The following is a 26,765-nucleotide window of genomic DNA, read 5'->3' as shown; positions in this document are numbered from 1 at the left end:
TTAAGAGAGACACTATGCTCCATGTGTGTCCATTTCCATTTTACTTTATAGCTGTCTTTTATATAGTGCCGTCTTGTGAAGCAAGCACTTCACTAAACTTATGGCAAAGTGAAAATGTTACATCAATCTCCCAGCATTCAGAACTTGCTGAAATTTTCTCGTCACAAAATTTGGCAGATCCCAAAGCCTTCTCATTGAATGTGTGTGAATATTTGAAACCTGGAATAGTTTGCGAATAGTATTTTCTAGTCAATTCAATTTACACCGCACTTTCCCTGTTCAAACTACTCGAACCTCCCAAACGTTCAGAGGGTGCGAATCTCCTGTTCATCTGAACTGAAAGAAAAACATAGCGACATTTTCAGATGGCACAATCTTGTCAAGAGTTAACTTGCTATTTCCTCATCGATGCAGATGACAAGTGGTTGTGATGACAACTGGCAGCGATCCTATCATTGTAGGATCAATACGATAAGAGATGCAGCGTGCATTGCAGCGGCTCAGCTTGCGGAGGATAGCGGAAGGGGCTCAGCTGCAGAATGCTTGCGCTGCTGCGGTTGTTCCGCGGCAACAGTTTTGATCATTCGCAATTTTAGTCAGAAACTGTGGATCTTTGGCAAAAGAGGTCCAACAAAAATCATACAACAGAAACAACACTCTGCAATTGGTGCTTTGTCTGCAGGCGTCGCGACGGGCCTGGAAGGGATGGTACAGCCTTTGTCAAAAGTTTGGAGCCCAGGGGGTTTGCATCTGAAGCACACTGTCTGGTTCGTAATGCATCTCCAGCGCTCCAAATTTGCTGAAGGTAAGAAGATTTCTGGTCCTGCCTCCTCCAATGGGTAGGACTACCACGAATGTTACAGGAGTCCCACTGCGAGGCTTAGAAGCAAACCCCCTGGGCTCTAAACTTTTGACAAAGACTGTACTGCTCATTTTGCAGCTCAGATTCCTGCTCTTACATCTACTTCGCGAGTCGTCTCGTTGTGTTTTGCCAGCGGTGCCCTTATTACTACTACACGATTCACTTTCCCTATTTAATGCTGTGTAGGTCAAATTGTGATAATGATGGGTGAAGATAAATATTGTCTGCAATATCTCTTGTTCCTTTCTATAGCTGTGTTTTGTGTAAAATCGTTTCTCTTCAGTCCGAGCTACCTGTACTGATATTCAAAATTATTAAAAAACATTCGATTCAATTCGCAACCAATTTTTGTTTTTTGTATTTGCTTCACAACCAAAAGTTTGATATTTGCAAATTTCCACTTCTCAAATGATCAAAAAATTGCCAGACTTGTCTGCCAGCCTAATTTCAGACAAACACAACATAGTGGCTGCTCTGGCTTGGAGTGTAAATGTTCCTGATACTTGCTCCTCACCTCGACGGTGCCTTTCTACATTTGTCCCCAGCAGAATCATGCTCCCAACTGCATCTGGATGAAACTAATCGGTGGAAAACAGTCCACTAAGTGACATGGTGGGTTCATGCCTGCTTAACTTAACACAGACATAGGTCAGTGGACCAGTCAACTCACTTGGGCTCGCTCAGGCTCACATTCAGATCAAAATCTGAGTGGTGAGTGAATCTGGACTACATTCAGATCATGATCCTAGTCGAGAATGAGTTTGGACCCACATTGAGATCATGATCTGAGTCGTTAGAAAGTTTGGACTAACATTTAGAACATCATCTGAGTCGCAACAGATCATGATCCGAGTCATGGCTGAGTCTGAACTCTCATTCAGATCATGATCCGAGTCACGAGCGAGTCCGGGTTCTGCCTCAGATAATAGCCTGTGTTTTCGCAACAACGGTACGCACTTGGATTTTTTTGCCTCCTTGTTTACTGACAGCAGAGGGGAGGAATGATATATTGCTGAAACCAAGGGCACTTGAGGGCGAGGAAGCCTGATGACGTCTGCGGGTAACTGAAGAGGAGGGTTTCGTGGAAGCAAGAAAGATACCATTTTGTCCCTTCCCCTTAGCTAGTTTAAGCGGGTGCAGAATTGAGCCACCACCATGTCGCTGCATGGGGGGCGTGGGTCCCCTGTTGAGCGATCAGTAGGCTCGGGGACATACCACTTGGCCACTTCAGTGAACCAATGTGTGTCTCAAGCCGAAACAAGTGAGTGAGCCCAACTGAGCCTTGAGTTGAGATGAGTGAGTGAACCTAAATGAGTGATGAGTCGAAACATAAGTGGGTAAGACCAAAAGTGTCGTAAGTCGAAATGAGTGAGTGAGCCAAGATGGGTTGACTCATGAGATGAAATGCCGCCGCGGTGGCTCAGTGGTTATGGTGCTCGGCTGCTGACCCGAAAGAAGCGGGTTCAATCCCGGCCGCGGCGGTGGAATTTCTTTGGAGGAGAAATTCGAGAGGCCCGTGTACTGTGCGATGTCAGTGCATATTAAAGAACCCCAGGCGGTCGAAATTTCTGCAGCCCTCCACTACGGCGTCTCTCATAGCCTTAGTCGCTTTGGGACGTTGAACCCCATAAACCATCATGAGCTGAATGAGACGCGAGTCATAACGAGTGGCTGTCTCCGGATGAGTTATGTGTTAGAGTCAGTTCAAATGAGCTGGGAGCCTGAATGAGTTCGAGTGAGCACGGGCCTGTGTGAATCTTCTTTTGAGCGAGCCCATAGGTTGACCAAACTTTTGGGAGTGGGCCTGAGTGAGCACTGGTGATTTTACCGAGGCAAGACACATCACGACAAGGCTTTAAAAAAAAAAGGAGCAAAAAACATGCTACTTGGCCCTCCATGCAAAGCAAGTGTCAGCAACAGCCCGTTGCCAATGTCACAACTTGTCACATTGGGTGTTTGTACCATTTCATGCATCAACTTCTATACATTACTTACTATGACTGTCATTAACTGAATTATATTTCATGAAGTATAACCATTTCATGAGAGGGTTTCGCATATGCCTGGCTCTCAGGAGAAATCCTCTTCACAGGAGGTCAACTGGTTTGGTTTATGGTTTATGCGGGTTTGTCCCAAAGCTACCCAGGCTATGGGAGACACCATAGTGAAGGGCTCCAGGAATTTCGACCAGCTGGGGTTCTTTAATGTGCACTGAGATCGCACAGTACAGAAGCCTCTAGAATTTGCTTCCATCGAAATTCAACCACCGTGGCCAGGATCGAACCTGCGTCTTTTGGGTCAGCAGCTAGTGACTCCCTAATGCTAGGTGTAGGTGAGCAAACCACACGCTACACACCTGATCCTGTGCACTGACTGCTAGCCCATGAGGCTTCATAGGACACACACAGCATGGCGGCAAGTTTGCATATAACATGTAGCGCAATTCAACAAATCACAGGGGCACTTAATTATCATGATAAGATGGCAATGCATTAGCTTCTTACCTTCTCCTCATATTTTCTTACATACTTTGCCATGCATTTCTTTGCTCATTACAGCTTCCGTGCTCAACTTGGCTGAGCAAACTGCTGAGCAACTTTGCTTTGCTCTTTGCCAAGTTGCTCTTAATCACTGCCATTTTTGCAAAGTCATTCAGAGTCATTATCTATTTAACAAATTTCATTGGCTGCATATTTTTGGGGGGTTCTTCCTGTGGCAGCCACATTGCACTCTTTCCCACACAAGTGGAGAGGGGGATTTCTATCTCTTCACATTGCCACCTGTCAACTGTGGCAGTTCTGTGCACGCAGCACTATGCCAGATGCAGCCTTTTTTTCAACACAATAAAAACACATTTAAGGGGGGAGCCTGGTCTTGAGAAAAAATTTTTATTAATGAAGTCACAGTTACGAAATCTTCAGGGAATATGCATTTTTGTGTACCGAATCTAAATATGTCATTTAATTTTGTGTTCAACAATTACTTGAGCACTTATGTAATTTTTATGCATGTATTTTGTGAAGAGCTTTGAAAAAAACTTTTCTCACGGGAATCTTGCTGAAATGTATGCCATTGGGTTTTCTTGACACCAAGGAATGCAATAAGGATAAAATTGTCTTCCTGCCTATCATAGAACACAAGTTATAGGGTTTTGAAGTTGTCGCTTGAGAAATGAGAAGAAAAGTGTGTATTCCTGTTTCTGAAGTGGCAGCTTCAGTATCCCATAACTCAATTTCTATGATAGCCAGGATAATATTTTTACCCTTATTGCATTCCTTAGTATCAAGAGAACCCAGTGACATACATTTCAGCGAGTTTCCCGCAGCAAATTTTCTTCAAAACTCTTCGCAAAATACTTGCACAAAAATTGAACAAGTGCTCAAGGAATTGCTTTACGTGAAATTAAATGACATATTTAGAATCAGCGCACAAAAATACATGTGCACTGAAAATTTCATTACTATGACTAGATTAATGAAATTTTATTTTCAAGACCAGGCTCCCCCCTTAACACCTTCAAAATAAATTTGAGATCGAACCTGAGTGCCCTCCCGGTTTAGGACCAACGCCTTCACATTGTCTGTGTGTCCCTTGAGCTTCGGCATCTTTTGGCAGGTACGAGGATCCCACACACGGATCACCTTTTCAGTCGAACCGGAAATGATCACTGTGCCTGGCGGATTCATTGCCAAACTGTATATGCTGTCTTTGTTGTCTGTCAGGGAAGACGCTGCATCAACAAAACAGCAGAATCAACAGGCAGCACCAGTCATGGACTACTGTGCTTCAACACAGCCTTCCAATGTAAACTACGGCCATCGCTGACAATCCACTGAGCATCAGATCACGGTTACACATATGCCTTGGGTAAAGAAAATGTAATGTTACCATATCAATACAGTTGAACCTCGTTATAACAAAGTTGAAGGGGCCCGGTGATTACTTTGTTACAGCCCATGCTGACTGTGCATCCAAGGAGAATCGTCATTTCTTTGTTATGTTCATTATAAACCGTTTCGTTATAATGAGGTTCGACTGTATAATGATGTTACAATAACAAGGCAGCAAAAGGAATTTATAAACAGAGACAAATGGCCACACTGAGAAACTATGAGAATCATTTGATAAGCCCCGTAAGAGAGAAAGCAAAAAAGTAACACAATATCTTTTTATCTTTTTGGGGAGGAAAATAAATCTTTTCTCCTTCTTGTCAATACAGGCTTCACCAAGGCACACATGCACGACCTTGCAAGTTTACGACTATTTTTAGTTTAGTTTATGGGGTTCAACGTCCCAATGCGGCTTGGGCTGTGACGGACATTGTAATGGAGCGCTCCAGTTAATTTCGACCACCTGGCACTCTTTAAAACGCAATGAAATCACACAGTACATCGGCCTCTAGCATTTCACCTGATCGAAATGCGACTGCCACGGCTGAGGTTGAACCCGTGCCTTTCAAGTCAGCAGCCGAGTGCCATAACCACCGAGCCACCACGGCGGCTACAACTGTTTTTATTTAATGGGGGACATGAGTTCTAAACCATGAAAAAAAGGCAAAAAAAAAATTTGAAAATTGGTGTATCCGCTTGCATGCCTCAATTTCTATGCTGTCCCAAAGTTTCACTGCCAAAATCCACAGGAGAGTACTCTTAAAATACTCTTTCATGGATCCCAGTGGCCCTGCATATTAATGAGATGCTTGAAAAATCCCCGTTTTTCTCAGTTATGGTTTACTGACAAGATGCTCATTTTGTGAAACAGATTTCTTCACCACTGATTAGTCTATTTAAACCCTGTCTGTTTTGTGCACTCCTAGGACTATACTATAGGTCAAGACATTCTTTGTTTTTCAAATTTCTTAATTTTAAATTTCCTGTATAAAATTTTCTTATCAGTCTAGGCATGTCTACTTTCTACATGTCCATTAAATTCAAAATTGAAAATAGGTGTTTTGTAAAAAAAAAAAAAAAAATCAGAGCATGTCTTGAACTATTATTCAACTAAGATTTTGTTAACTCTGTAGGCTTTTCACAAGAATCAAGAAAAAAATACATATTAGAAAACAACTTTCTACACATATAACACTGAAAATTTGTGAGAGTGAGAGAATATTATTCTAATATGAAAAAAACATTTCATAGAAGTACATCAAGAAAATAAAAATTTTTTGCTGAATGCAGTGTCTCCCCTTTATAGAAAACTCATGTTTCTCAAAATTCAAAATAAGCACTGACAGCGCAACAACTCCCTTATTCAACTAGAACTCTTTCTCACTGAGGCAAAGTTATGTGAGGCTAAGTCCCGGAAATTAAAAGTTGAAAAATGAAGTCATATCTTGACCTCTGCAATTTTGCCATTCAAACTGTCAGTCTCTGCATAAAGGTGCATGTGAAAACCAGTCAGCATTTCGTAAAATTCAATCCCTGAAGGTGAAATCCTACCCTAAATTGTAGTCACCATGTGCATAGCAATTCTCATAAGAATTCGCAAACAGCAAGGCTGGTGAACTAAAGTGCCACTGCATAAATTACTACAGATATCTTGGAAATTGAAGGCTTATCAAATAACTCACATAGTCATTGATCTCAAAAGAGATTAAGTATGACTTCAACCATCTTCAAAGACAGTGCTTAAAGTCTGGCTCCATCGAAGCAGGGCCTCTAGTTACTCGAAAACAGGTGGAGAGGAAAATAAAGACGGAGAGAAAGTGGCTGGTGGCTTGTTTTACACATCATTTTGTACAAAGGGAAGAAAGAAGTCAATCTTAAAGGCCTTTGTTTGCTCAGTTTATGTCACAGACCTGAAACAAACAATCCCCATGCTCTGCCAGTGTGCTCGTTGTTGTGCAGCGTTGGGGCCGAGCGGTCAGCTCTGGACTGACTCGTGCTGTGAAGGTATGGGTTTCCCTTTTATTCCGTCCTTTGTGTAGTGCTACCAACTATGCATTTTTCTCTGCCTCAAATTTTAGAAAACATGTTAATGGTTGTGGTTCTTACTAAAAATCGCAGCAAAACTTTCGAAACAATAGAGAAGAAATGTTTCAACCACCACTGACAAGAATAAAAAATGGTTGCTTGCTTTGAATTCATGCAGTCCCTACATTCCAGTACGGGGGGGGGGGGGGGGGGGGGATCTCAGATAACTTGCAAATATTGGTGAGGGAGTCTGAGACACCCCGCCCCCAAGACGCTCCCAATTTTAAGCACTAGAGCAGATCACTGCTTTTACTGCTGGTGTGGCCCTTTATCATTGGCATCTCCGTAATATTTTAAAGAAATACCTTTTGTTTTCGCTACTTTCAATCTGCAAGTGCACCTTGGGAAGTTTAAGAACGACTTTTCAGTTTCTAGTCAGTGGTTATGAAAGATGTCTAAAACGAAAACACACAAAAATACTTCTAAGTTCTGAGTGTCAAGTTAGATAACTTTTATAACTTTAGCACAAATGCTGCGGATACTCTGCAAAATTATAAGCATATACACATTCACTAACTCAGCGCCTACAACTGAAACGAAACCTGAACTGCAAGAAATGCACTGCAAGCTATCAATAACAAGTCCAGGGCGTGCAGTTCAAGCAAATAATGAAGCTTGTTACGTAATGTTATTACAATAATGGCGTATTGTTACATAATAAGCTAAGCAACATGTCACTGTTACTTTTACTTCTGCAAAGTAGACAGACAAGCAGCAACTGTGCTGGTCCCAGTCTGTTATTGTATTGGACCCTAACCATATGAGCACAATATGAACTGGGGCCAACCTGATTTAAATAAGTTTCAAATGAATAAAATGCACAACAGACCTCCAAAGCGTCACCTGTAAATACTACTAGCAGCTGTTTCAAAGCCAATCTGCATTGTGCGTTGGGCACTCTAGGCAAACAAGACAAGCTTCTTGCTCATGCTCAGTCCTGCTTGTTGTACAGGCCTCACAACTCATACCTGCTGCTAAGCCGCATAACTCTGATGACGTTGTCTACAGCAGCGCTAAGACCTGCTTGTTTTCACAAAAGTCTAAGTGCATGGACATGAAGCCACAACCAAAAAAAAAACAACAACAATTAGATGTGTCAATCTTTGCTAGTGAGAAATTGCTAGTGAGAAATGACAAAAGCATGCTAATGCTGCTTTTGATGCTGAGACCACAAAGATGCACCTCAGCTCATATGCTTACACAGGAAGCCTCTGCCACAGGATGGGCCGCAACAGAAGCAGAGTCACCGAGAATTAAGCCTTCGAGTCTCGGATCTGTCAACGATGGTGTGACATGCAGCATCAAAAAAGAAGATGCCCCACAAGCCACTTGAAAGAGAAGCCCCCTTTCATCAGCATATGCAAATGGCCAGAGAACAAGTGGAGAGGCCATGGCAGCTATAAACCCCACAAAGTCATGAAACACCGCACGGTTTCTTTGGAAACGCAGAGTGCCGTCAGAGAGTAACAAAATCTCTTCAAAAAAGCCAGACCGTGTCTTTCAGCAGAAAGGGTCTTGCCAGATGCCAAAGCTTGCTTCTCAAAAGGCGGAAAGATAAACCTTTCTCGACGCTTTGGCTCGTGGCCAAACACACACACACACACATACAAAAAAAAAACTGAAGGGCCAAAGCAAACGTTATTACGTCTGCTGAGGAAAGCAGATGGTATTTGAAAGCCACTCTAGAAAAGGTGGACACCACTAAATGCTTCTCCCAGCTGTGCACAGCTACTGGAGCACACAAAATAAAAGTAACAAAAGACTGGTACGGCTATAAAAGGGCTCTGTATGACTCCTGAGTGGTGAGCGTAGGAGTCATCACACAAGTCAGTCCCTGGCTCTCAGCAAGAACCTCAACTGTAACCTCAGGAAGGTAGGTCAGAGCCCTGCAATCAATACCAAGCACAGGTAGTGTACCAAGATAGGAAGTGTAGGTGCCATTATTACATAGCCATAGAAACTGCCAGCATCAAAAAACTTTATCTAAGAAAAAGTATGTTATGCGCCATTTACCATTACAGCTCAGAGAAAGGACTGGCTACTTCAGCTTATCAGGTGTTTTCTGGTTAAAAGCTAGCGGCAGCATTTAAGCTCACAGGTAAATACGCTGCAAGTCAGAAGCAACTGTTTCTTTTCCAGTACAGGCTTTGGAGAAGTCAATTTCAATTTCAATTACTTGCACTGGCTTCTTGAAGTTTTCAGTTCCTTCACAAAGGCATCATAGCTCATTATAACAAAGGTAGCACCCGTGTTTTTGACTACAGCTTTCATTTGCAACAACTGCTCAGTATGCAAGCATCTCATAGTGAAGGCATACACCTGTGCCATTGTAAGAGTACCTTCAGCATGAAAGTGAATGCAAATGCTAGCCAGAGGTAGAAATAAGCGCTGCAACTGAACCATATACATCTCCAAGAAAAGAACTGCGCCGACACAACATTGCCCAGTTGCTTTTGATACTATAACACAAGATCCTACTCCAGTCTCCAATAGCAAAGCTAGGAATGCAACATCCCTTGGTGAGCAATCACTGCTTTATATAACCTCAAAATCTAGTTTGCTTGATGCAAGCTACAAATGGGTGCATAGAATATGCAAGAAATTTTCTGTGTGCTTATATGAGAACAATAGGGGAGTGGCAACATCAGCTAGACAAAACCCAAATAATGACTCACAACATGAGCAAAACTTTATGGCCAACACTCAGCTATCTTATGTGCCTATTATGGCATATACGACAAACAAATGCTTCCAGGTCACTGCTGACTACCATGCTGGAGATGCTCTTGTTACACTTCAAGAGGTCACCATCATGACTGCAACTGTATGTTTTATATGGCATGTGCTTGCAGCCATTCAAATGCACACTTGTAGCCAGAGTGATAAGCAAAGCATTCCAAGAAGGCAGATAAGTCACATGAGAGCAGCGCGATTATGATAACCACTGAAAGCATTACAGCTTTTTAAAACTCTCACTATCTGAATGGCACCGGACACGAAAAGGCATGGCATCAGTAAGCACCAAGAACATCCAGGAGCCTTTGGTCCATTCTACAGAGGTCTCTGCAAGTTAGTTCTGCTGGGCTTGAAGTAGTACAAACACCTGACGAAAGTAATCCTGTGAAATGCTCAATCCACTTCACTTCACTAGGGGCAATTTCAAGTTTCGACATTTGCATTCAGGGATTGCTGAAAACCAAAAGCCTCACAAGCCCACACACAGAAAAGAAAAAGCAAGACTGGCTTACTGGTCACCGTATTGTTGGATGCTGTAAGGGCAGTCAGTGTGTTGACATCCCAGAGGAAAATCACACGATCAAGACCAGCTGAAGCAACTCGCTCTCTGTCCTTCGCGTATGCTAGAGCTTTCACATAGTCCTGGAAAAAAAAAAGAAAGGAAGGATAGCAAACCAGCTGACTCGTTAACACACGAACCACTAACACCAGCGCTACGTATCGGTGCAACTGCAGCTGTGTGCAAAGACAACCTTCCTGTGGATGTTTACATGAAGAGAAAACAAGTGAATTAAGGCACTCTGTAGACCACAAGAGTATCGGTCAGCACGTAAATGCACATTGACAAAAGTAACATACTAGCTAATGGTACGTAAAGTGTTGCTGGGCAAGAAATGAACTGCAGGTGAAAATATCCCACTGAGGCCTGCTGGCTTGACTGAATTACTACTAATTACTAAGCAAACAAGGGAAGGGGTACGAGGGGCTCGTTATAAATATGAAAGAAGCCAACAGCCACAGAAACCAAGGGGCACAGGGAATGTTTAATTTATTTACTTATTTTGTGGTGTTGATCAATTTAGAATATTACTGAATATGTTATCGTTTAAAGCTAATTGATTAGAAAAGCAGAAGAAAAAACAACCACTGCCGCCGGCGGGATCCGAACCCACGACCCCCGGTGGGATGGGTTCGGATCCCACCGGCGGCAGTGGTTGTTTTTTCTTCTGCTTTTCTAATCAATTAGCTTTAAACGATAACATATTCAGTAATATTATAAACTGATCAACACCACAAAATAAGTAAATAAATTAAACATTCCCTGTGCCCCTTGGTTTCTGTGGCTGTTGGCTTCTTTCATACTAATTACTAAGATTACTAAATAAAAACAATAGAGGCTGCAGGGAGTTCTGCAGCTGATACAGTTAAAGAGCACTAGTGGAAAACGTGTCAAACAAAAAGGGGATAACAAAAGGGCCTAACTTGTAACCAGTTTTCGCCTGAGATGGCGAGGCAGTGGAAACAGCGACTAAAGCAATCTGTAACCTTGGTTTTCACTCAACAACATACATTTAACATTTAGGAGAGAGGTATGTTCTCCTTCAAGAAAACTTTGTGCTGCAGCTACTAAAGCTCATTTTTTTTGCACAATTCCCACCTGACCGCGTGGTTCATCAATCACAAAATTTACGCGCAACTGCAGCAGCAGCTAGTGCAGCAACTGATTGTGGTGCACTACAGCAATCTTGCTACTCCAAATTGCATCACAACACTGATGTGGTTGCAGTAAGGTACATAAAGTAGTAATCCATTTCACATATTCAGTTTGTAAAGCAAAGAGTTTTTCAGTCTGTTTCATAAACATAGTTATGCACTATGGTTACAGCTAGCTCGGTAAACATGTGCACTGAAAAAATCTGCACAATGAACACACTCGTGCCTGGTTTACAGAGCATTAAAAAGCAAAAACAAGGAGGCCATGTGGCCGTCATATGGGTAAAGGTGTTCATGAAAGCAGCTTTGAAAGTTTAGGGAAAAGCAAGAAGTGCAAGGCTATGCACCTGTTACAGCCTGATGTTCTAACGAGAAAAAAACCTAGTTAATGACTGTGCTCAGATAGGAACCATTATAGCTGCCAAGTTTAAGCAACCATGGCGGCAGACATGATATTCCTGGAAGTTTTTCACACCAATACATAACTAGCCAAAGCAGCCAAAATTTGTGCGTCAATAACCACAAATATTTCTCCAGCATACAGCACCAAACCTCAATGGTCGAGCTGTAATAACCTTGGTGCTAGCAGTGTCGCATTAGAAGCTATGAAAACCACATAAACATACCTTGTGTGTCCTGAGTGTGGACATACAGAACCCCTTGTATGCATTCCAAACCTTGACTGTCGTGTCACTGGAAGCCGATATCACTATGTGCGTCATGTGGACAAGAGAGGCAAAGAGATGGAATGTAGAAAGATTTATATATTAAATTATCTGCCATAAATTAAAACTTGCTTTGCCAATTATGTTCCTATGAGAAAATGATAAAAAAATTGCATGTTTTGTATATATCACTGGTGTACAATGTAAGGATGCAATGTCTCCTTACCTCTAAACACTCAAATTTGAAAAAGGAGAAGGAAAAGAAAAGGGGTTAGGCTGATGATCAAATCTTTGAGCTGCAATGTTCAGAACTGAGCAGTTGAATGTAATTACAATAAATGACCCAGCAAAATCAAGAGACTACAGGGAACATATTCAAGTTGAAAGTCGTACCAGTGCTGCATATGTCAGACTGAGAGCATACTAGCACAAGTACTGCACACTGAGTTAAATAAAATTTCTATCACAGCCTTCAGTGCTGCTCATAAATGACAAAATTACAAAGAACCATTACCAAAGACAAGACTGCTGCAGGTGCGGCTACCCTGATGAGATTAGAGTGTATGTAGTCCCACAGCAGTATGGTGCGACTGATAATGCCGCTTCAGTTAAACGCCACGAACAAATGGACCTTGCAAATTTTAATTCACAACATATACACTTGGCAAGAAAGTAACGGTGTCAGATGAGAGAAGGCTACTCAAGGCGATATGACGAGAGAACATGCATTATGGATGTTTTAAAGAGCACTAATAATAGTGGAATCCAGCATGGGAGGAGCTCATTTATGAATGTCACACATTAGGTGTCCCAGAAGCAGGAGCGAAGCCCAAATAGCACAACTCATACCGACGTAATTATAACTCTGAGCAGCAACTACCATTATGAAAGGACTATCAAGCCGATCCTGCTTTCTTTGTTGCATTTGGCATTCAACCCATTCTGAGGAAGCTACACTACAGTACTAAAAATCACAAAAAAGAAAGATTCGTATGAAGTGAACATCAGTAAAACTCACAGTTTTTGCCACCGCAACAGAGGATTATGTCATTCACCCAGTCTGTATGATGCTCCATAGACTGTGCAAATGGGTCCTGCACAGAGGTACAGGTAAGCTGTTACAGAGAGATAACAAAGCAAACTGCAGGCACTAAGTAGGAAAGAAACATAGCCTCTGACCAGCACAACGTAATATCTGGATCTCAGCTATCTTCAAAACTGAAAAGTAGTAAACTTGTACACTGAGTACACAAACAAATTCTAACAGAAATAAGAAAATGAAACCGCAAAAGAAGACAAATCAGCAATAATCACAAGGCACATCTGTGGTTCAAAAAAATAAAAGGAAAATAATAAGATGAATCAAACTGTTAGATAACCCTTCCCTGATAAAATGACCATTAAAAAAAAAGCATGTACAGAAAGCAGAAAAAGGTCAAGAATGCAAATATGACTGTCAGTATAAATGTAAGCCCAAATAGGCTCTGACTGTATACATATATTAGCATCTGAGATGAAGTAACCACAAATCAGAACCAATCACATGCCATCAAACCTAACTTATCTAGCCTGATCACAAGAAACGGGGCAACATGGCAGCAAATCCTGGTCTAATGAATTGAGTGGCTCAAACGGTCAGCTATTGTTCTTTGATGTCATCTACTACAGTTTGTTTTATCTTGTGAGGGTTGCTTTGTGGATTAAACACCCCGCTCTTTTTCTGTTACAAGTTAACTGCAAGCAGCTGTGAAGGGCACTTATTCACCTTAGCAAGATGGACCTTCAAGCAGCAATTAATACAGCTAATAGGATCATTAGTTGTGCTTTAATTAGCCTTCAGGTATATTATTGACACTAACTTAGGGGCTCAAACAGTGCCTGACACTTGACTTCTATAGAGCATGCTGTCCAGAATAATGCATCATTGACATGATTTCAACTCATGGGCCAAGCATGCACACAGTTTTAAACATCATGCCAGAACATTTCACAAGATTATGACATCCTAATGAAATTAACTGACAAGAACCAATGGCACAATCAGATACAATAAAACCAACATTACATCGTGAAATAATACTGCATGCTTTCAAAGTTGTGAAGTGCAGACACACCTCAAGATTACGGGTGTTCCAGATGCGTATGACAGAGTCCCGGCCTGCAGAGTATAGTCTGTTAAGGTATGGATCATATTGGAGGGAGTTGATGCCAGAACGATGGTACTTTTCAACTTCATCTCTGATGACATAGGACACCTGGTTTTGAAGAAACAAAGAAAGAAGCAGTAAACTGAGACCCCGCATAGACGTGCAGAGAAAACTGCTTCAAATGTACTGAACACTCCGCACCATAACAACTTAGAAGTTGAACCTCCTTCAATGCCGTGAGCAAATTTCCCTCAGGCAGGCTATATCCAAAAAAGTTTCATTACAGGAGCTTGAATAAAACTTCCCTCAATGTCACACAGGTTAACAAGAGTAAAGTTAGTTACTGAAGTCTAATGCATTTCATATTGGGAGGCATTTTCAAGCCCAATAGTGCAATAAGTTTTAAAAGGGCATCGAGGAAAAACTGGAGTTGGCCTTTATCGATTAACTACGTCATTCCAACGACAAAGAGACAACTCTCACCGTAAACAGCTTTTATAGGTTAGAAAAGAACAAAAAACGAAATACAGGTGTCGCCATCACTGGCTGATTTTACAAATAAACTGCGTGCGCCAACATCGAATTACAGACGCCGATCCCAGAGGCTGTGCTACACTGCCATTCACTCCAAAACAGAAGCACCCAGTACTTCTCAGTGCAGACGTCATGAGTTCGAACCTCATGCAACATTCTCAGCCATAAATGCGTCTTTTGCTATCGGACAAACGTTAACACAGAAAGGAAGAACCTTTAATACTTACACAGCACAAATAATTCGGTGCCTCCCAAAAGAAACTGAAGAACCTCAAATGCTTTCATCATCGCATCTAGCTTTTACCTATACTAGATATCATCCAGAAGAAAGAGTGATGCTATTTAAATCCAACAAGTGTTCAGTGTAAGAGCAATGTTTTATTACAGGAAATAAAATAGTGTTTCTATTACATAGCAGGCCAATCAACATTTCATCAGAAGAGCTTAGGTTGAAACTAGCTAGTGTACATAAAAGTTCGACTCACAAGAAAGCATTCAGATATTAAGAAATGCCTCCATGCATTAAAATTCTCTATGTTTAACAACAAATGTGAAACCACAAACGGTTAACACAAAGTGAAGACTCTTCAATGATTGTCTAGATTATTTTCCAAAGGAAGCAGAAATGCAATGATGCAGTGTGCTTTAGCGTTAAGTAAAAGCCGTCATTTACTGCCAGTTTTTAAAATTCAAAGCTGTTAACAGAGCCCAGGTACAGCCAAATTTCTATCTGAAAAACTGCCTTTCTGAAAATGTAATCAATTGGTGTAGTTTGAAAGTGTAGACATATGATGAAGGCACTAGAAGCCATGCTACCCCAAATCATTACAACTTCTACATATAGCGTTAGTACTTATAAACTTCCTTTATTATTTGTCAACAAAGATGTGGCTTCACTCCACGATGGGTTTGAACAACACCTCGTAGAAGAAAATTTCCAAAACAAAATTTACCTGGTGCCTTCTGAACACCATTGTACCAAGTACATTGTGCATGCTAGCCAATACTACTTTAACAATGTTATACACTCCAAATGGCAGCTGCGACACTGGGGAAAGATTTTTGCAGTTGGAGTATGCGCAAAGGCCTCGCAGGTCTAGCATGGGTTGGAAACACTGACAACACACATGGTAATACACAGAAAAAATATATATATGTATAACAATTTTTTTCAAAGGAAACACAAGCTAGAAACCATGTTCCTTGTACACATTCATGTAAGAATTGTTTTTCAAAACAAAAACCTGAAAAGAAACAAATCTTAAAGTTTAATTCTTTTAACCTATGAAACAAATTACAAAATCCTGAAATGTGGAAAGATAAAAAAAAAAAAAAATTACCAGCTTGAAGAATAGCACATGAGTATCAATTCAGAAATTTTCATGACAAAGAACATGAAAAAAAAGGCCCTATTTACAAGTTTCCCATCTGAGTGATGTGCATAAGTGCTCTGCCTGTCAATGGTGTGGAATTCACTTAGACATTGCAAACAGCACGAACACAGCCAAAGCAAGACCTAACGCAAGGTTGCAGGTACTTATGCCTTCAATTAAGCACAACAGCTCAAGTTCATGCTCAAATGTTACAAAAAGATTGACGATCGATTTGTGTAAAGCCAAATGCGAATTAGGTGAGCTAGCACTTCAGTTACAGTTTTTGGATCCATTGTTCACAAATGCAAGTTGTTAGAAGCAGTTTGAACAGTGGGAGGCCCATGCAAGCTGCCCATAATCGGATGGGCAGGTGGGCGGCCTGCCACAAAGCAGGCTTCAAACAAACAAACAAACAAACAAACAAACAAACAAACAAACAAACAAACAAACAAAGAATTGAACACAATGGCTAAATGCAGGGAATAGCCACTATAAGTGCTATTGCACTAAAAAGAATAAACGAATGTTACACAAGACACCCAGATAATTGCACAGAGGTATTCAAAAATGTCCTATGAGCTTGACCTTTGTGGACCTAGTAGTGGAGTTTAAACCCCTCCTCCCCAAGACGAATTATTATTCAGTGGAAGGAAAATGTTTAAATTTTCATACTTTTTTCTAAGGCGCCTAAAATATTCCCACCCATCTATCATACCTCCTCGCCCCCAAAAGAAAGAACTTCAAGACCAAAATGCCTCACATTAAAATATATTTTAAACTGAACTTACACCGCAATAAAGATTGTTTACGTTAATGCTCGACAGAGCCAATTCTTAGATAACGCGTTGTCAACACATTACAAACCTATAACTTGCTTCGACTGCAGCTTCGCATACTGCTCTTCCTGAAATCTTTTCATGTTCCATAAAGTATAATATGGATTTAGCACACCTCAAACAAGAAATGTGGCACTACTTAGTGCCGAAACAAAGAACATATAAATTGGCACCCTCTTATAACTGTGATAGCTCGGACCGACTGCACTGACTGCAGATGATAGTGTCACTAAAGCTTCGACAAAACAGGAGTATCAGTACCAAGCATCTAAAGCGATAAGTACAGTGCCTGGGATCTGCTAGCAGAACTCACTGCCAGTGGCTACGCAGCTCAAGCGAAAACAGTTCCCCAATCCGGCAATTAGACAACTTTAATAGGCGTTTTATTTCATATGAAGCTGCGAAGGGTACCCTCAGTTTACCTTCTCTGGAGGTGTGCGTTACGCTGTTATGCTAAAAACATGACCTTAAATCTACAGTATCAACTAGCCTGACAATTAACTCTTCTAAAATCGATTTGCCTTGCTGAAGGTATTCTTTACTATGGCAGGTATTCTGCGAACCAGTATTTGTCAACGACAGCGGGTAAGCGACAGGAAACACAGGTAACCCGACGTATCAAGGTGGATCAATGATCACTGAACGCGGGCTGAAGTTAACTCCATAGTGCGAACGTTACTGGCAAAGGCAACAAGCGCCAACTTTGAGTAGACGGACGGCTGCTGTAGGCGGGCTTGTTTTCGCTCCATTTCCACACATTTATCGTATTGGCAAGCAAACACCACGAGAAGGAATGCTAACGGAATGCACACAGCAACGGAGAACTGGAACTGTGCCGGGATGCTGCCCGGGAATAAACTCGGACCGTCGTTGCAAAGCAACGTGGGCTGACGTTCCTCGTGGTTTATGTACAGCTTGACGCGAATAAAGCGTCCGTGGAAGGAGGCGGCTTTTTTTTTACGATGGCTAACAGCGCATTAACTTTATTTTTTGCCGTTTAAAACGGTGCGGGCAATAAACGCCGTACATCGCTTTGCGGAACTGAGCCATTCCAAAGCGGCTCGAATTTCCCGGCGCTGATGCCGACTCACATACATAAAACATCAGAAGAAAACAAAAGGCGTTTGAGTGTGACACAGTTAAAAAAAAAGCACGTTCACTTTCATAATAACAATCCAAGAAAGAAACAACAGAAAGCGCTAAAGCAACACAGCCGCGACCAGAAACGGCTGACCGGCCTGGCCGACAGAAATGCCGTGACGAATTCGTGTATGTCTAGATATCCCTCGATATTGAGGACGCTTCACACATAATCATGTGTTGGCGCGTTTAAATCTGAGGCCGCAGGGCGATGATAAATAGTGAAGGCATACCTGAACTTTCTTGCGAGTTCCATGACCGCTGGTCTGCTTGTGGTGGGCAGCCATGTTTGTTTACTGAAAGACCGTCGATTCTCAAGCTTTACTTTCGCATGCAGGAGTTTGTGTTCACCGTGCCAGAACGGCAACAAAAATTGACCTTGGCTTGCACAAGGCCGCGAGAGCTCTTTTTTATCCAAAGCTTTCTAATAATGCAGGACGTTCTCAATGGTGAAAATAGTGCGTGAGGGATCGCACATGAATGAAGGGCGTTAGAGTACGCGGTATTTTCGGTTTTCGCTTTCAGAGCCACTTGAGCCTTATGCAGGAAGTGTGCAATAAAAACAGGAAAACGTGACACCAAAGGCGTAAACATCGCCCGAGGGTGCCGGCTGAAAAGAAATTATACTCTTCCTGACGCTCAGGTCATTTGTTTTCTCTCTAACTGTTCATGTTTTCCGACGCTTGAAGCACCCAAATGCAATCACATAACCCCTTCGGGTGAAGTGATAAGTGCAGCCACCTCGTTCTAGAATTTCCTGTTTGCTGGAATACTTTCAGTCTTCTTTATATTTAGCTAGTAAGAAAAAAAAAACTGAAGACAGAGTTTCAGTGGCAGCTCTTTAGGTGTGCGGGATCATGCAGTGTTAGATGTCAGATGGTAGTGGGGGTGATGCATATGGGGTGACATCTTGCAGCGTCGCACCCGTTGCCACAGTAATGTGATTGCCCGTCTGCTTCTTCGAGGAGCCGGGATGGATAGAGCTCATTACCCACCCCATAAGCTTTATCGTTTAGCTTTATTTATAAACAACAGTAATGCAGGGGTTACTGGCCGGGGCACTTTAACGGGTGAAGTATGCGTACGCGTGATGCAGTGTATGATGACTATGATGATATGAGTCTTATGGTGAATTCCAATGGCAGATCGGGATCAAGTTTTTCTGCTCGGTTTGGATCAGTCGTATTCCAATGGTAAAATGGGAGCGCGAGTTGTATGTTCCAATGGCAGATCGGGATCAGGCGTAAATCCCGGATCGCTCCGTGGAGCAGCGATTCTTGATCTGCCGAAATCGGCGGATTTGACCGGAACCTCGCGTGACGTTTTCTTTTCCGCCGCGTCTGCTTCCGGTCGCGACCGGCAGCAGCCGCTTCGTTCCTGTCGTCGCTACGTGGTGAGCCGGGCGAGCCGGAACAGACGGGCACTTTCCAGTCAACAGTGGACGGCAATGATCTTGCTTCGAGCCGTGCGGCACTAATTTTGCTTCATGGAAGTGACAGTTCCGACTCGGGCACTGAAAGCTCAGAGTCCAGCAGTGAAGATTCGTCTGAAACGGACAGCGAGTGTGAAGCTGCCGGCCTGTATATGCCTGCCGCCGGCGTCAGAAAAATGCGCTAATATTCTTTGTTCGCGTTCATAACAAGCCCTGGAGTAGAGGAATGTAACAAATGAATCATTTTTGAGGATCGTTGGCCAATACCGAGTTGCTGGTAGAAGTGATAACTGCGATACAAGCAAATTTCTTCCTGATGCCCAGTGCGGCTGGCCTGCTGTCTGCTAGCTCCGCTGTTGGAGGCGTCGCAGAAATCGATCATGTCTTTATTTTATTATGAGACGAGGAGCACAGTAAAACGGTGACGCGAGTAGCACCTTTACTACAGCGCTGGCCAATTCCGAAGCGCCCTCAGCTGCGGCATCGATGAAAAACAGTTAGGCTTAGCGACGACTACGGCAGCCAGGGAGAAACGGCCGGGGGGCAGCGCAGTTAGTCGCTCGGCGTGTCCGCGGGCGGCGTCGTTGCCGAAAGCTCGACTGTCTCGCTGATTGGTTCAGCGGCTTGCGTCTCGCAGTCGCAAGGCTGGAAAATCGAGCAGCGAGCAAATTGCCTGCGCGTCGTCCGCCACTTCTTTCGTGAACGGTAGGGACAGGCTCACCGGCTCTCCGAAGACCGCGGCCGCATACTCGCGTGTTCACGGAGAGTGGACCATCCTGTACATACGCTTTGGTTTTGGTTTTACATTACGGCCTTCGTACTACCTCCTTTTTGTTTCGCCGAGACGGCGTCTGTCAACGCGGAGATCGCGCCTCGCGCAACTCCTATCGCACTCGAACACGAAGCTAGCAGGGCGTCCGCTCCGGCGGCGCGCCTAGTTTCCGCGGTCGCCGCTGCGGCGCTGGCGTCGCGCTCCCGAGGGATCACTGGCATTCCAATCGCAAACTGGGAGGTGGCAAATCTACGCGCTCCGACGCGCTCCGTACGCGATCCGACGGAGCGGTCTCGATCTGCCATTGGAATTCAGCATTAATGGTGCAAGGGCAGCTTTGGCCAATGAACGCCATGGCACAGCGTATTTTATGCGAAGCATATTACTAGAGCTACACTACAGCCCGTCGAGCGCGGCGGTGGAGCTACCATTGACGTTTAGCGTGACCACGTGACACCACGTGACAACATGACGTCACAGCAGAGGGGAGAGGGGCTGCCTGCTCGCGCGGTCGGGCGCGGCGGTGGAGGCTCCACATCAGAGGCGCTGCAGCTGACCACGTGACGCTACAGCAGCGGTATAAAGCTGAGCTTGCCTCGCTCTCCGGGCACCTAGGCGGCCAGGTGTTGGGATGCCGCCTAGAATCTAGCAGGGCTGATTTGAACGAGAAGCGAAAGCTTCAGCGTGCCACAGAGACCGATGAAGAGCGGGATGAACGTCTGGCTAAGCGGCGTGCTCAATATGCGGCTCGGCGACAACGTTCTACAACAACTGAAGAACAAAGCGAGGAACTTTACCAAGCCTAGCCATCAATATGCTTCGCATCTGACTAGGCTTAACCTTAGCTAAGCCTCAGCCATTTTTTCCGCCTTCACAAGGAGGGCTCAAAGACACATTTTCCAAGCATTTCATCCTAGAGAAGCCGAGCACGAGGCCAGGGGAAAGAGCTAAACCAGGGTGGGTACCTGAAGGCACTGGGGATCGAAACCTGCGCCTCCCAAATCCCAGGAAACTGCGAAACATTGCAACAATGTTACGTTTTTGCTTTGCTCAAACGTTAATTAAATGTTGTATTGTTCTTTTTCTAACACTTCTATAATGTTACAAATAACCGCTGCAATAAACCTTCTTCAACTTTAATAACACATTTAGAGAATGTACACTCCATGGAACATTCTCGAAAACGTCAAAACGACCCTTCACGAGCGTGCAGCCCACCAGTTGTAAAGGTACACAACTTAAAGGTGCTCTGAAACATCTTTTCAAGAGAGTACATAAACTTGCTCAGTCACTACGTTGTGTTGTCATGAGCACCTCAGCCAAATAATACACTTCTACACATAGCGGAGAACCCATAGTTGCACGCGAAAGTTGGCTAGCCCTGTCCGGCGACTTTTCATACTCGCGCCGTCCTCCGTCTCACGTGGCTTTTGGTTAGATTCTTTCATTCGCCACGCAGCCACGGCAGTGGCCAGTCAGCCTCGTCGTTCCACCTGGTCAGCAAGTTCGCCGTCCCCGGAGAATTTCCGCACGCGTCAGCAGCTGGTAGTGGCCCGAGCAGGTGGGGCCTTTCGGCGCACAAAGAGTGACGAGACGAGGAAAAAGCATGAAGCCACGAAATTCAAATTTTGACTACAGATAACTCAGCTTCTACAAAAAGTAGTGAAAAAAATTTCTGCTGGAAAATATCCATGCATAAGCGGCGACTTGAAATCCCAGGCATCATCATAATCATCGTCATCAGCCTGACTACGCCCACTGCAGGACAAAGGCCTATCCAATATCTCTTCCATTAACCCTGTCCTGTGCCAGTTGCGGCCACCCTATCCTAGCAAACTTCTTAATCTCATCCGCCCACCTAACTTTCTGCCGTCCCCTGCTACGCTTCCCTTTCCTTGGAATTCAATGTTACCCTTAAGGACCATCGGTTATCTTAACTGCCTTCGCATTACATGCCCTGCCCCACCCCATTTCTTCTTGATTTCGACTAGAATGATTTCGCGAGAGAACCCGCGTTTGTTCTCTCATCCACTCTGTCCTCTTCCTGCCTCTTAATTCTAGAGGCCCGTGTACTGTGCGATGTCAGTGCACGTTAAAGAACCCCAGGTGGTCGAAATTTCCGGAGCCCTCCACTACGGCGTCTCTCATAGCCTTAGTCGCTTTGGGACGTTAAACCCCATAAACCAACCAACCATCTTAACGTTACAACTATCACTTTCTTTACCATAGCTCGATGCGTCGCCCTCAATGTAAGTTTAACCCTTTTGTTTAGCCTCCACGTTTCTGCTCTATAGGTGAGTACTGGTATGATACAGCTGTTATATACTTTCCTCTTGAGGGATATTGGTAAAGTGCCATTCCTGATCTGAGAGAACTTGCCATATGCGGTCCACCCCATTCCTCCACCCCTTGCGTTGCAAGGACCAACAACGAGGGCCAAGTTCAGTCCCACAACACAGCACAGCATGCATCACTAACTTCCGTACGGATATGGAGTCAAGCTTATGTATACAGCCATGGAGAGCGAGAAATCCTTCAACGGGAACCAGATAACTTAGCTGACGTTTAGAAATCGCTGACAATTTACTATGCGCGGGGAAAGGAAATGGGGTGAGAAAGATGGAATGAGAAGAATGCAGAAAATTGTATAAGAAAAAAAATGTAGTGGTTACATTTTGGCTACGATGCAGCAACGAGTAATGCTAGAGGATAAAAATTGTGCAATGTCCTACTAATGGGCTGACAAAATTTACTGCACGGAAAGTGCATATTAGTGAGATACAAGGAAGTTTTGGAGTTTGCAGAGTAGACCAACGTCGTCTAAATTGGCAAATAATAAGTTCATTGCACATCTGTGCTAAGTAATCGGCAGACTAAGGGACCTAATCACAGTCCATTGTTAATGACACTTTGGTGAGTGACTCCGTACAGTATTCTAGTACACATGCTCGTAGGCATCCGCTAGGCACTGAAACAAGATATGCTGAACTGTTTTGATTTAGCCGTAGCTGTAGCACTGCGGACTGTTCACTTTTTTTAATAAACGGTGCCGGAAGCTGTTTGTGAGCGCAGTGTTCAGAAGAAGTCGGTGGTTATACACAGTTTCCGAATGGCGAGGAGTGTGGTTCTTAGCCAGGCTAGGGGTGTCTCATGAGTGATGGGGGTGAATTTAAACAAATTTTTAAAGAAAAATAACGGCGCGGTGCATTTGTCTTGTTTAAAGTATATTCTTGTTTAAAGTATATTCTTGTTTAAAGTATAGTCTTGTTTAAAGTATATTCGCCTGTTAAAAACACGAAAGCAAGTCGGGAGAGGTTACAATAAGTGCATCAAGAGGAAGGAATGTGGCCTGAAGACGTCTAACATTATTTATTGCTGTTTTTAGTCATCGAGAAAAAGTAATGACTCACTTTTCCGCAGAGACAATTTATGGAATATTAAATCAGAATCAGAATTTTTATCAGTCAATCATTTGTTCAATACACATTGATATAAAGAAGAATGAATTCAGTACGTTTAAGTGACAACGAATCTGGCCTTGAAATGAGTCAGGAGACAGCTGGTAGATTAGATTGGTTCTGAATTGGAGCGCCAAAAGTACGAGGCATGGGCTTATCTTTTGCTATAGGGGCAACCACAGAGGAGACCAATAAAAGAGACCGGCAGTCACGTGGCCAGTTCTTGAAACTTTTCCGTTTTGTGTGTTTACTTCTGCACGTGTAATCGAGCTAGGGCGCCAGATCTGAAGAGGAACGAACAAGCTTTCTGCCGAGCCCCAAAAAAGGCGCAGCTCGGTCGCGGCGCCGCGGTTACCACGGTTTAAAATGCTTATTTTCCGCCTGTTTCATAGCGCCATTGCAGTTGATAAAACACTTTCTTAGTACTTCCCGGTGTATTTTAGCATAGAAATTTCGAGACAGCACAGAAAACGCGCGAGCGGACACTTTAAATTAAAAAAAAAACGGATTTTGGGGGATTAGGCAGGCTACGGCGGCTTCGGTGAGAGGTTTAATTCTCCTAAATGAGAGTTTATAGATATACCGGACTAACAAACATATACATGACAGATGCAAGTCCCACCGCCGCGCACCTGCCACCGCGCGTGCGGAGCAGGCGTCCGCAATGCCGCTTAGCTAAAACTACAATATCCTCAGTGTGAACTCAGGGTGTTTGCCTTTCATTTCCGCAGAGCATGGCCTTCACCAGTGCTCTGCTCCTGTTCGTGGCCTGCGCCTCCCTTCCGCGCACCGAAGCCAGATACGATCCTGCTTCGGGCCCTTCAGGCTCCTCACAGCCAAGGAACGACGAAGGCACTTCGCTGGAGGCAGCCGACGCAGTCGCTGGAGGCAACCGGGTCTCGCTTCAGCGTCTCTCCGAGAACGCCACCGGTGCTCAAGAACCACGGGCAGCCGCCTCCGCAAACGACGTAACTGACCAGAGAAGCGACAGCAGACAGGACGGTTGGCATGGAGCAAGTGATGACAGCGACCGGAACCGGGTCGGCTGGCGCGCCGGGATTGATGACGCCGACGTGAACCGTGGCGGTTGGTACGGCGGGAGTGACGACTCGAGTAATCGCGGCTGGCGCGGCGGTAGTGATGACGCCGAAGGGAACCGAGGTGGTTGGCACGGCGGGAGGGACGACTCGGGCAACCGCAATGAAGGAAGCGATGATACGGGTAGAAATCATTACCGCCACCGTGGAAGGTCCCATCTGAACAGCCGCCGCAACGGAAGTGATGTCACAAGTCGAGATCATCACAACCGGCACAGCGAACGGAGTCGTGCGGATTCAAACGCCAATGAACGGCGCGATAGAAGAACAGGGGGCAAGCAATAAGAGGACGTGGAGGATTCCAGCAAGGCGGCGGTCAGCTTGTAGGAAGGTGCAAATGTGGCAAGACATTCGAATAAAACGGGACAAGGAAGCACGGATGACTTCACACTTGTAAGGACAGCGTGTTAGAAAAGACGAGTGCAAAAACAGCGGTGAATAAAGGACGTTGTGGTGTCCACCCAGACAGGACTAAATGCAGGAAGATAATGAACCGTGTATAGGCAGTACAAGGGCGATGTTTTGGGAGAATCTCCCGAAAGAAATCTAGTGAATGTCTGTACAAAGAGCAACTTCCTGCGGTTCGAGCCGCTTCTGATGCCACGAAAGGAAGCTGACACTAAACGTAATTCAACCAGCACCTCGGTATCTGTATTAAGGGAATAAACAGGACGAACAGAACTTTCACACGACTTGCAGTGTACATCGAAAGCGTCTTCCATGCCTTCCTGCCGATTAAAGCGGGGGTTTGTCACATTTCCATTCATTGCATTCCATTCATTTCTTTCAGACGCTGCTGCCTATAAGATCTGCATCGAATAAAAGGGAAGTTTATTCAACAGTGCAAACAAACAAAACATTGGAAACACACTCATGACTGAGGGCAAAACAAATGTATACAAAGTGGGTGGCCACCCAGAAACACCATGACTTTATTTTAACACACCGTACATATCACAAATTACAGCCTATAGTGCATAGAACGAACACTGGACAAAGAAGAATCAGCCTCGAGGAGATACCTTACCGGCTATTGAAAATTTCAAAAGCTTCATTGTACCCGAACAGAGTTCCATTCGGTGCACGCACCTCAAGTATCTCGTCAATTACATCCTTTTCATGAAGTATCCCCAACGCAAGACTCAACTCACCAGTTCCCCTCGCTTGAAGCGTGTACTTAAAGGAGTACCGCGATGTTTTTACACCGCCGACTGTTTTGGTTTGGTTTGGTTTATGGGGTTTAACGTCCCAAAGCGACTAAGGCTATGAGAGACGCCGTAGTGGAGGGCTCAGGAAATTCGGACCACCTGGGGTTCTTTAACGTGCACTGACATCGCACAGTACACGTTCAAACTATTTCTCGTGCGTTCCAGACACTAGAGCAAAAATAATGATTGAACTCGGAGCATGCGAACGCACGCTACTTCACTCACAAAAATTCAGGGGCACTTTGACTGTCTAAAGTGCGTAGAGGCGAAAGAGTTTTCCGCACCACTTTGGCTGCTTCTGTGACACTGGTGGCGTCACATGTAATTGAGTACTAATTACTAAGTGATGACAAATCACTAATTAATGGTTAATTACTGATTAATGCCTGAATACTAATTAACTGCTAATTATTGACGCTTAAGCTTCGCCTTTAGGAGTGGAACGCGACAGCGTGTTGTAGCGCTGCCAGGGAGTCCACAGAACGCCACCATCCGTTCGGCGCGATGCCTTGCCCTTTGAACGTCTTTTGAGGAAAGGAAATGGCGCAGTAATTCTCTGTCATCTCGGTGGACACCTGAACCGCACCGTAGAGGAAGGGAGGAAGTGGGAGTGGAATAAGAAAGACAAAGATGGCCCGTAATGAAGAAAATGAAAATTGTATTTGAGGAAAGGAAATTACGCAGTTACTGTCTCACATATCTCGGTGGACACCCGTCAAAATTCAGGGGGGCACTTTTTTGACCTAAAGGGCGGTCACTGATGTGTGGTTAAGATGTTAAGCTTCGCCTCTAAGAGTGGAACGCGACAGCGTCTTGC

The 26,765-nt window shown here is 44.0% G+C and overlaps 2 protein-coding genes across 5 annotated transcripts in view; one reads left to right on the top strand and one right to left on the bottom strand.

Annotated features, from left to right (window-relative positions):
- The window catches only part of LOC149371875 (WD repeat-containing protein 48), a 55,923-nt gene extending 37,343 nt beyond the window's left edge, over positions 1-18,580 (bottom strand). For 2 of the 4 annotated variants that reach the window (XM_089566172.1, XM_089566173.1), the window contains exons 1-6: positions 18,215-18,580; positions 14,066-14,206; positions 12,970-13,066; positions 11,913-11,995; positions 10,086-10,215; positions 4,402-4,592 (exon numbers count right to left, since the gene is read on the bottom strand). In XM_089566172.1, the coding sequence (XP_089422298.1) occupies positions 4,402-4,592; positions 10,086-10,215; positions 11,913-11,995; positions 12,970-13,066; positions 14,066-14,206; positions 18,215-18,268 (696 nt within the window). In that variant the 5' untranslated portion in view covers positions 18,269-18,580. The remainder of the gene's footprint in view (positions 1-4,401; positions 4,593-10,085; positions 10,216-11,912; positions 11,996-12,969; positions 13,067-14,065; positions 14,207-18,214) is intronic. The other 2 variants (XM_089566170.1, XM_089566171.1) reach the window with 2 other exon arrangements.
- LOC149371874 (uncharacterized) lies at positions 8,701-25,466 on the top strand. Its single transcript, XM_089566178.1, has 2 exons — positions 8,701-8,710; positions 24,375-25,466. The coding sequence occupies exon 2, from the start codon at positions 24,378-24,380 to the stop codon at positions 25,023-25,025; it is 648 nt and encodes a 215-aa protein (XP_089422304.1). The 5' UTR covers positions 8,701-8,710; positions 24,375-24,377; the 3' UTR covers positions 25,026-25,466.
- Positions 25,467-26,765: the final 1,299 nt, after the last annotated feature.

Source organism: Amblyomma mixtum, chromosome 1 (assembly GCF_055824585.1).
Source record: "Amblyomma mixtum isolate Tamu chromosome 1, ASM5582458v1, whole genome shotgun sequence".
Taxonomy (NCBI): domain Eukaryota; kingdom Metazoa; phylum Arthropoda; class Arachnida; order Ixodida; family Ixodidae; genus Amblyomma; species Amblyomma mixtum.
Note: the sequence above shows the minus strand (reverse complement) of the source record. Positions and strands in the feature narration are given on the sequence as shown.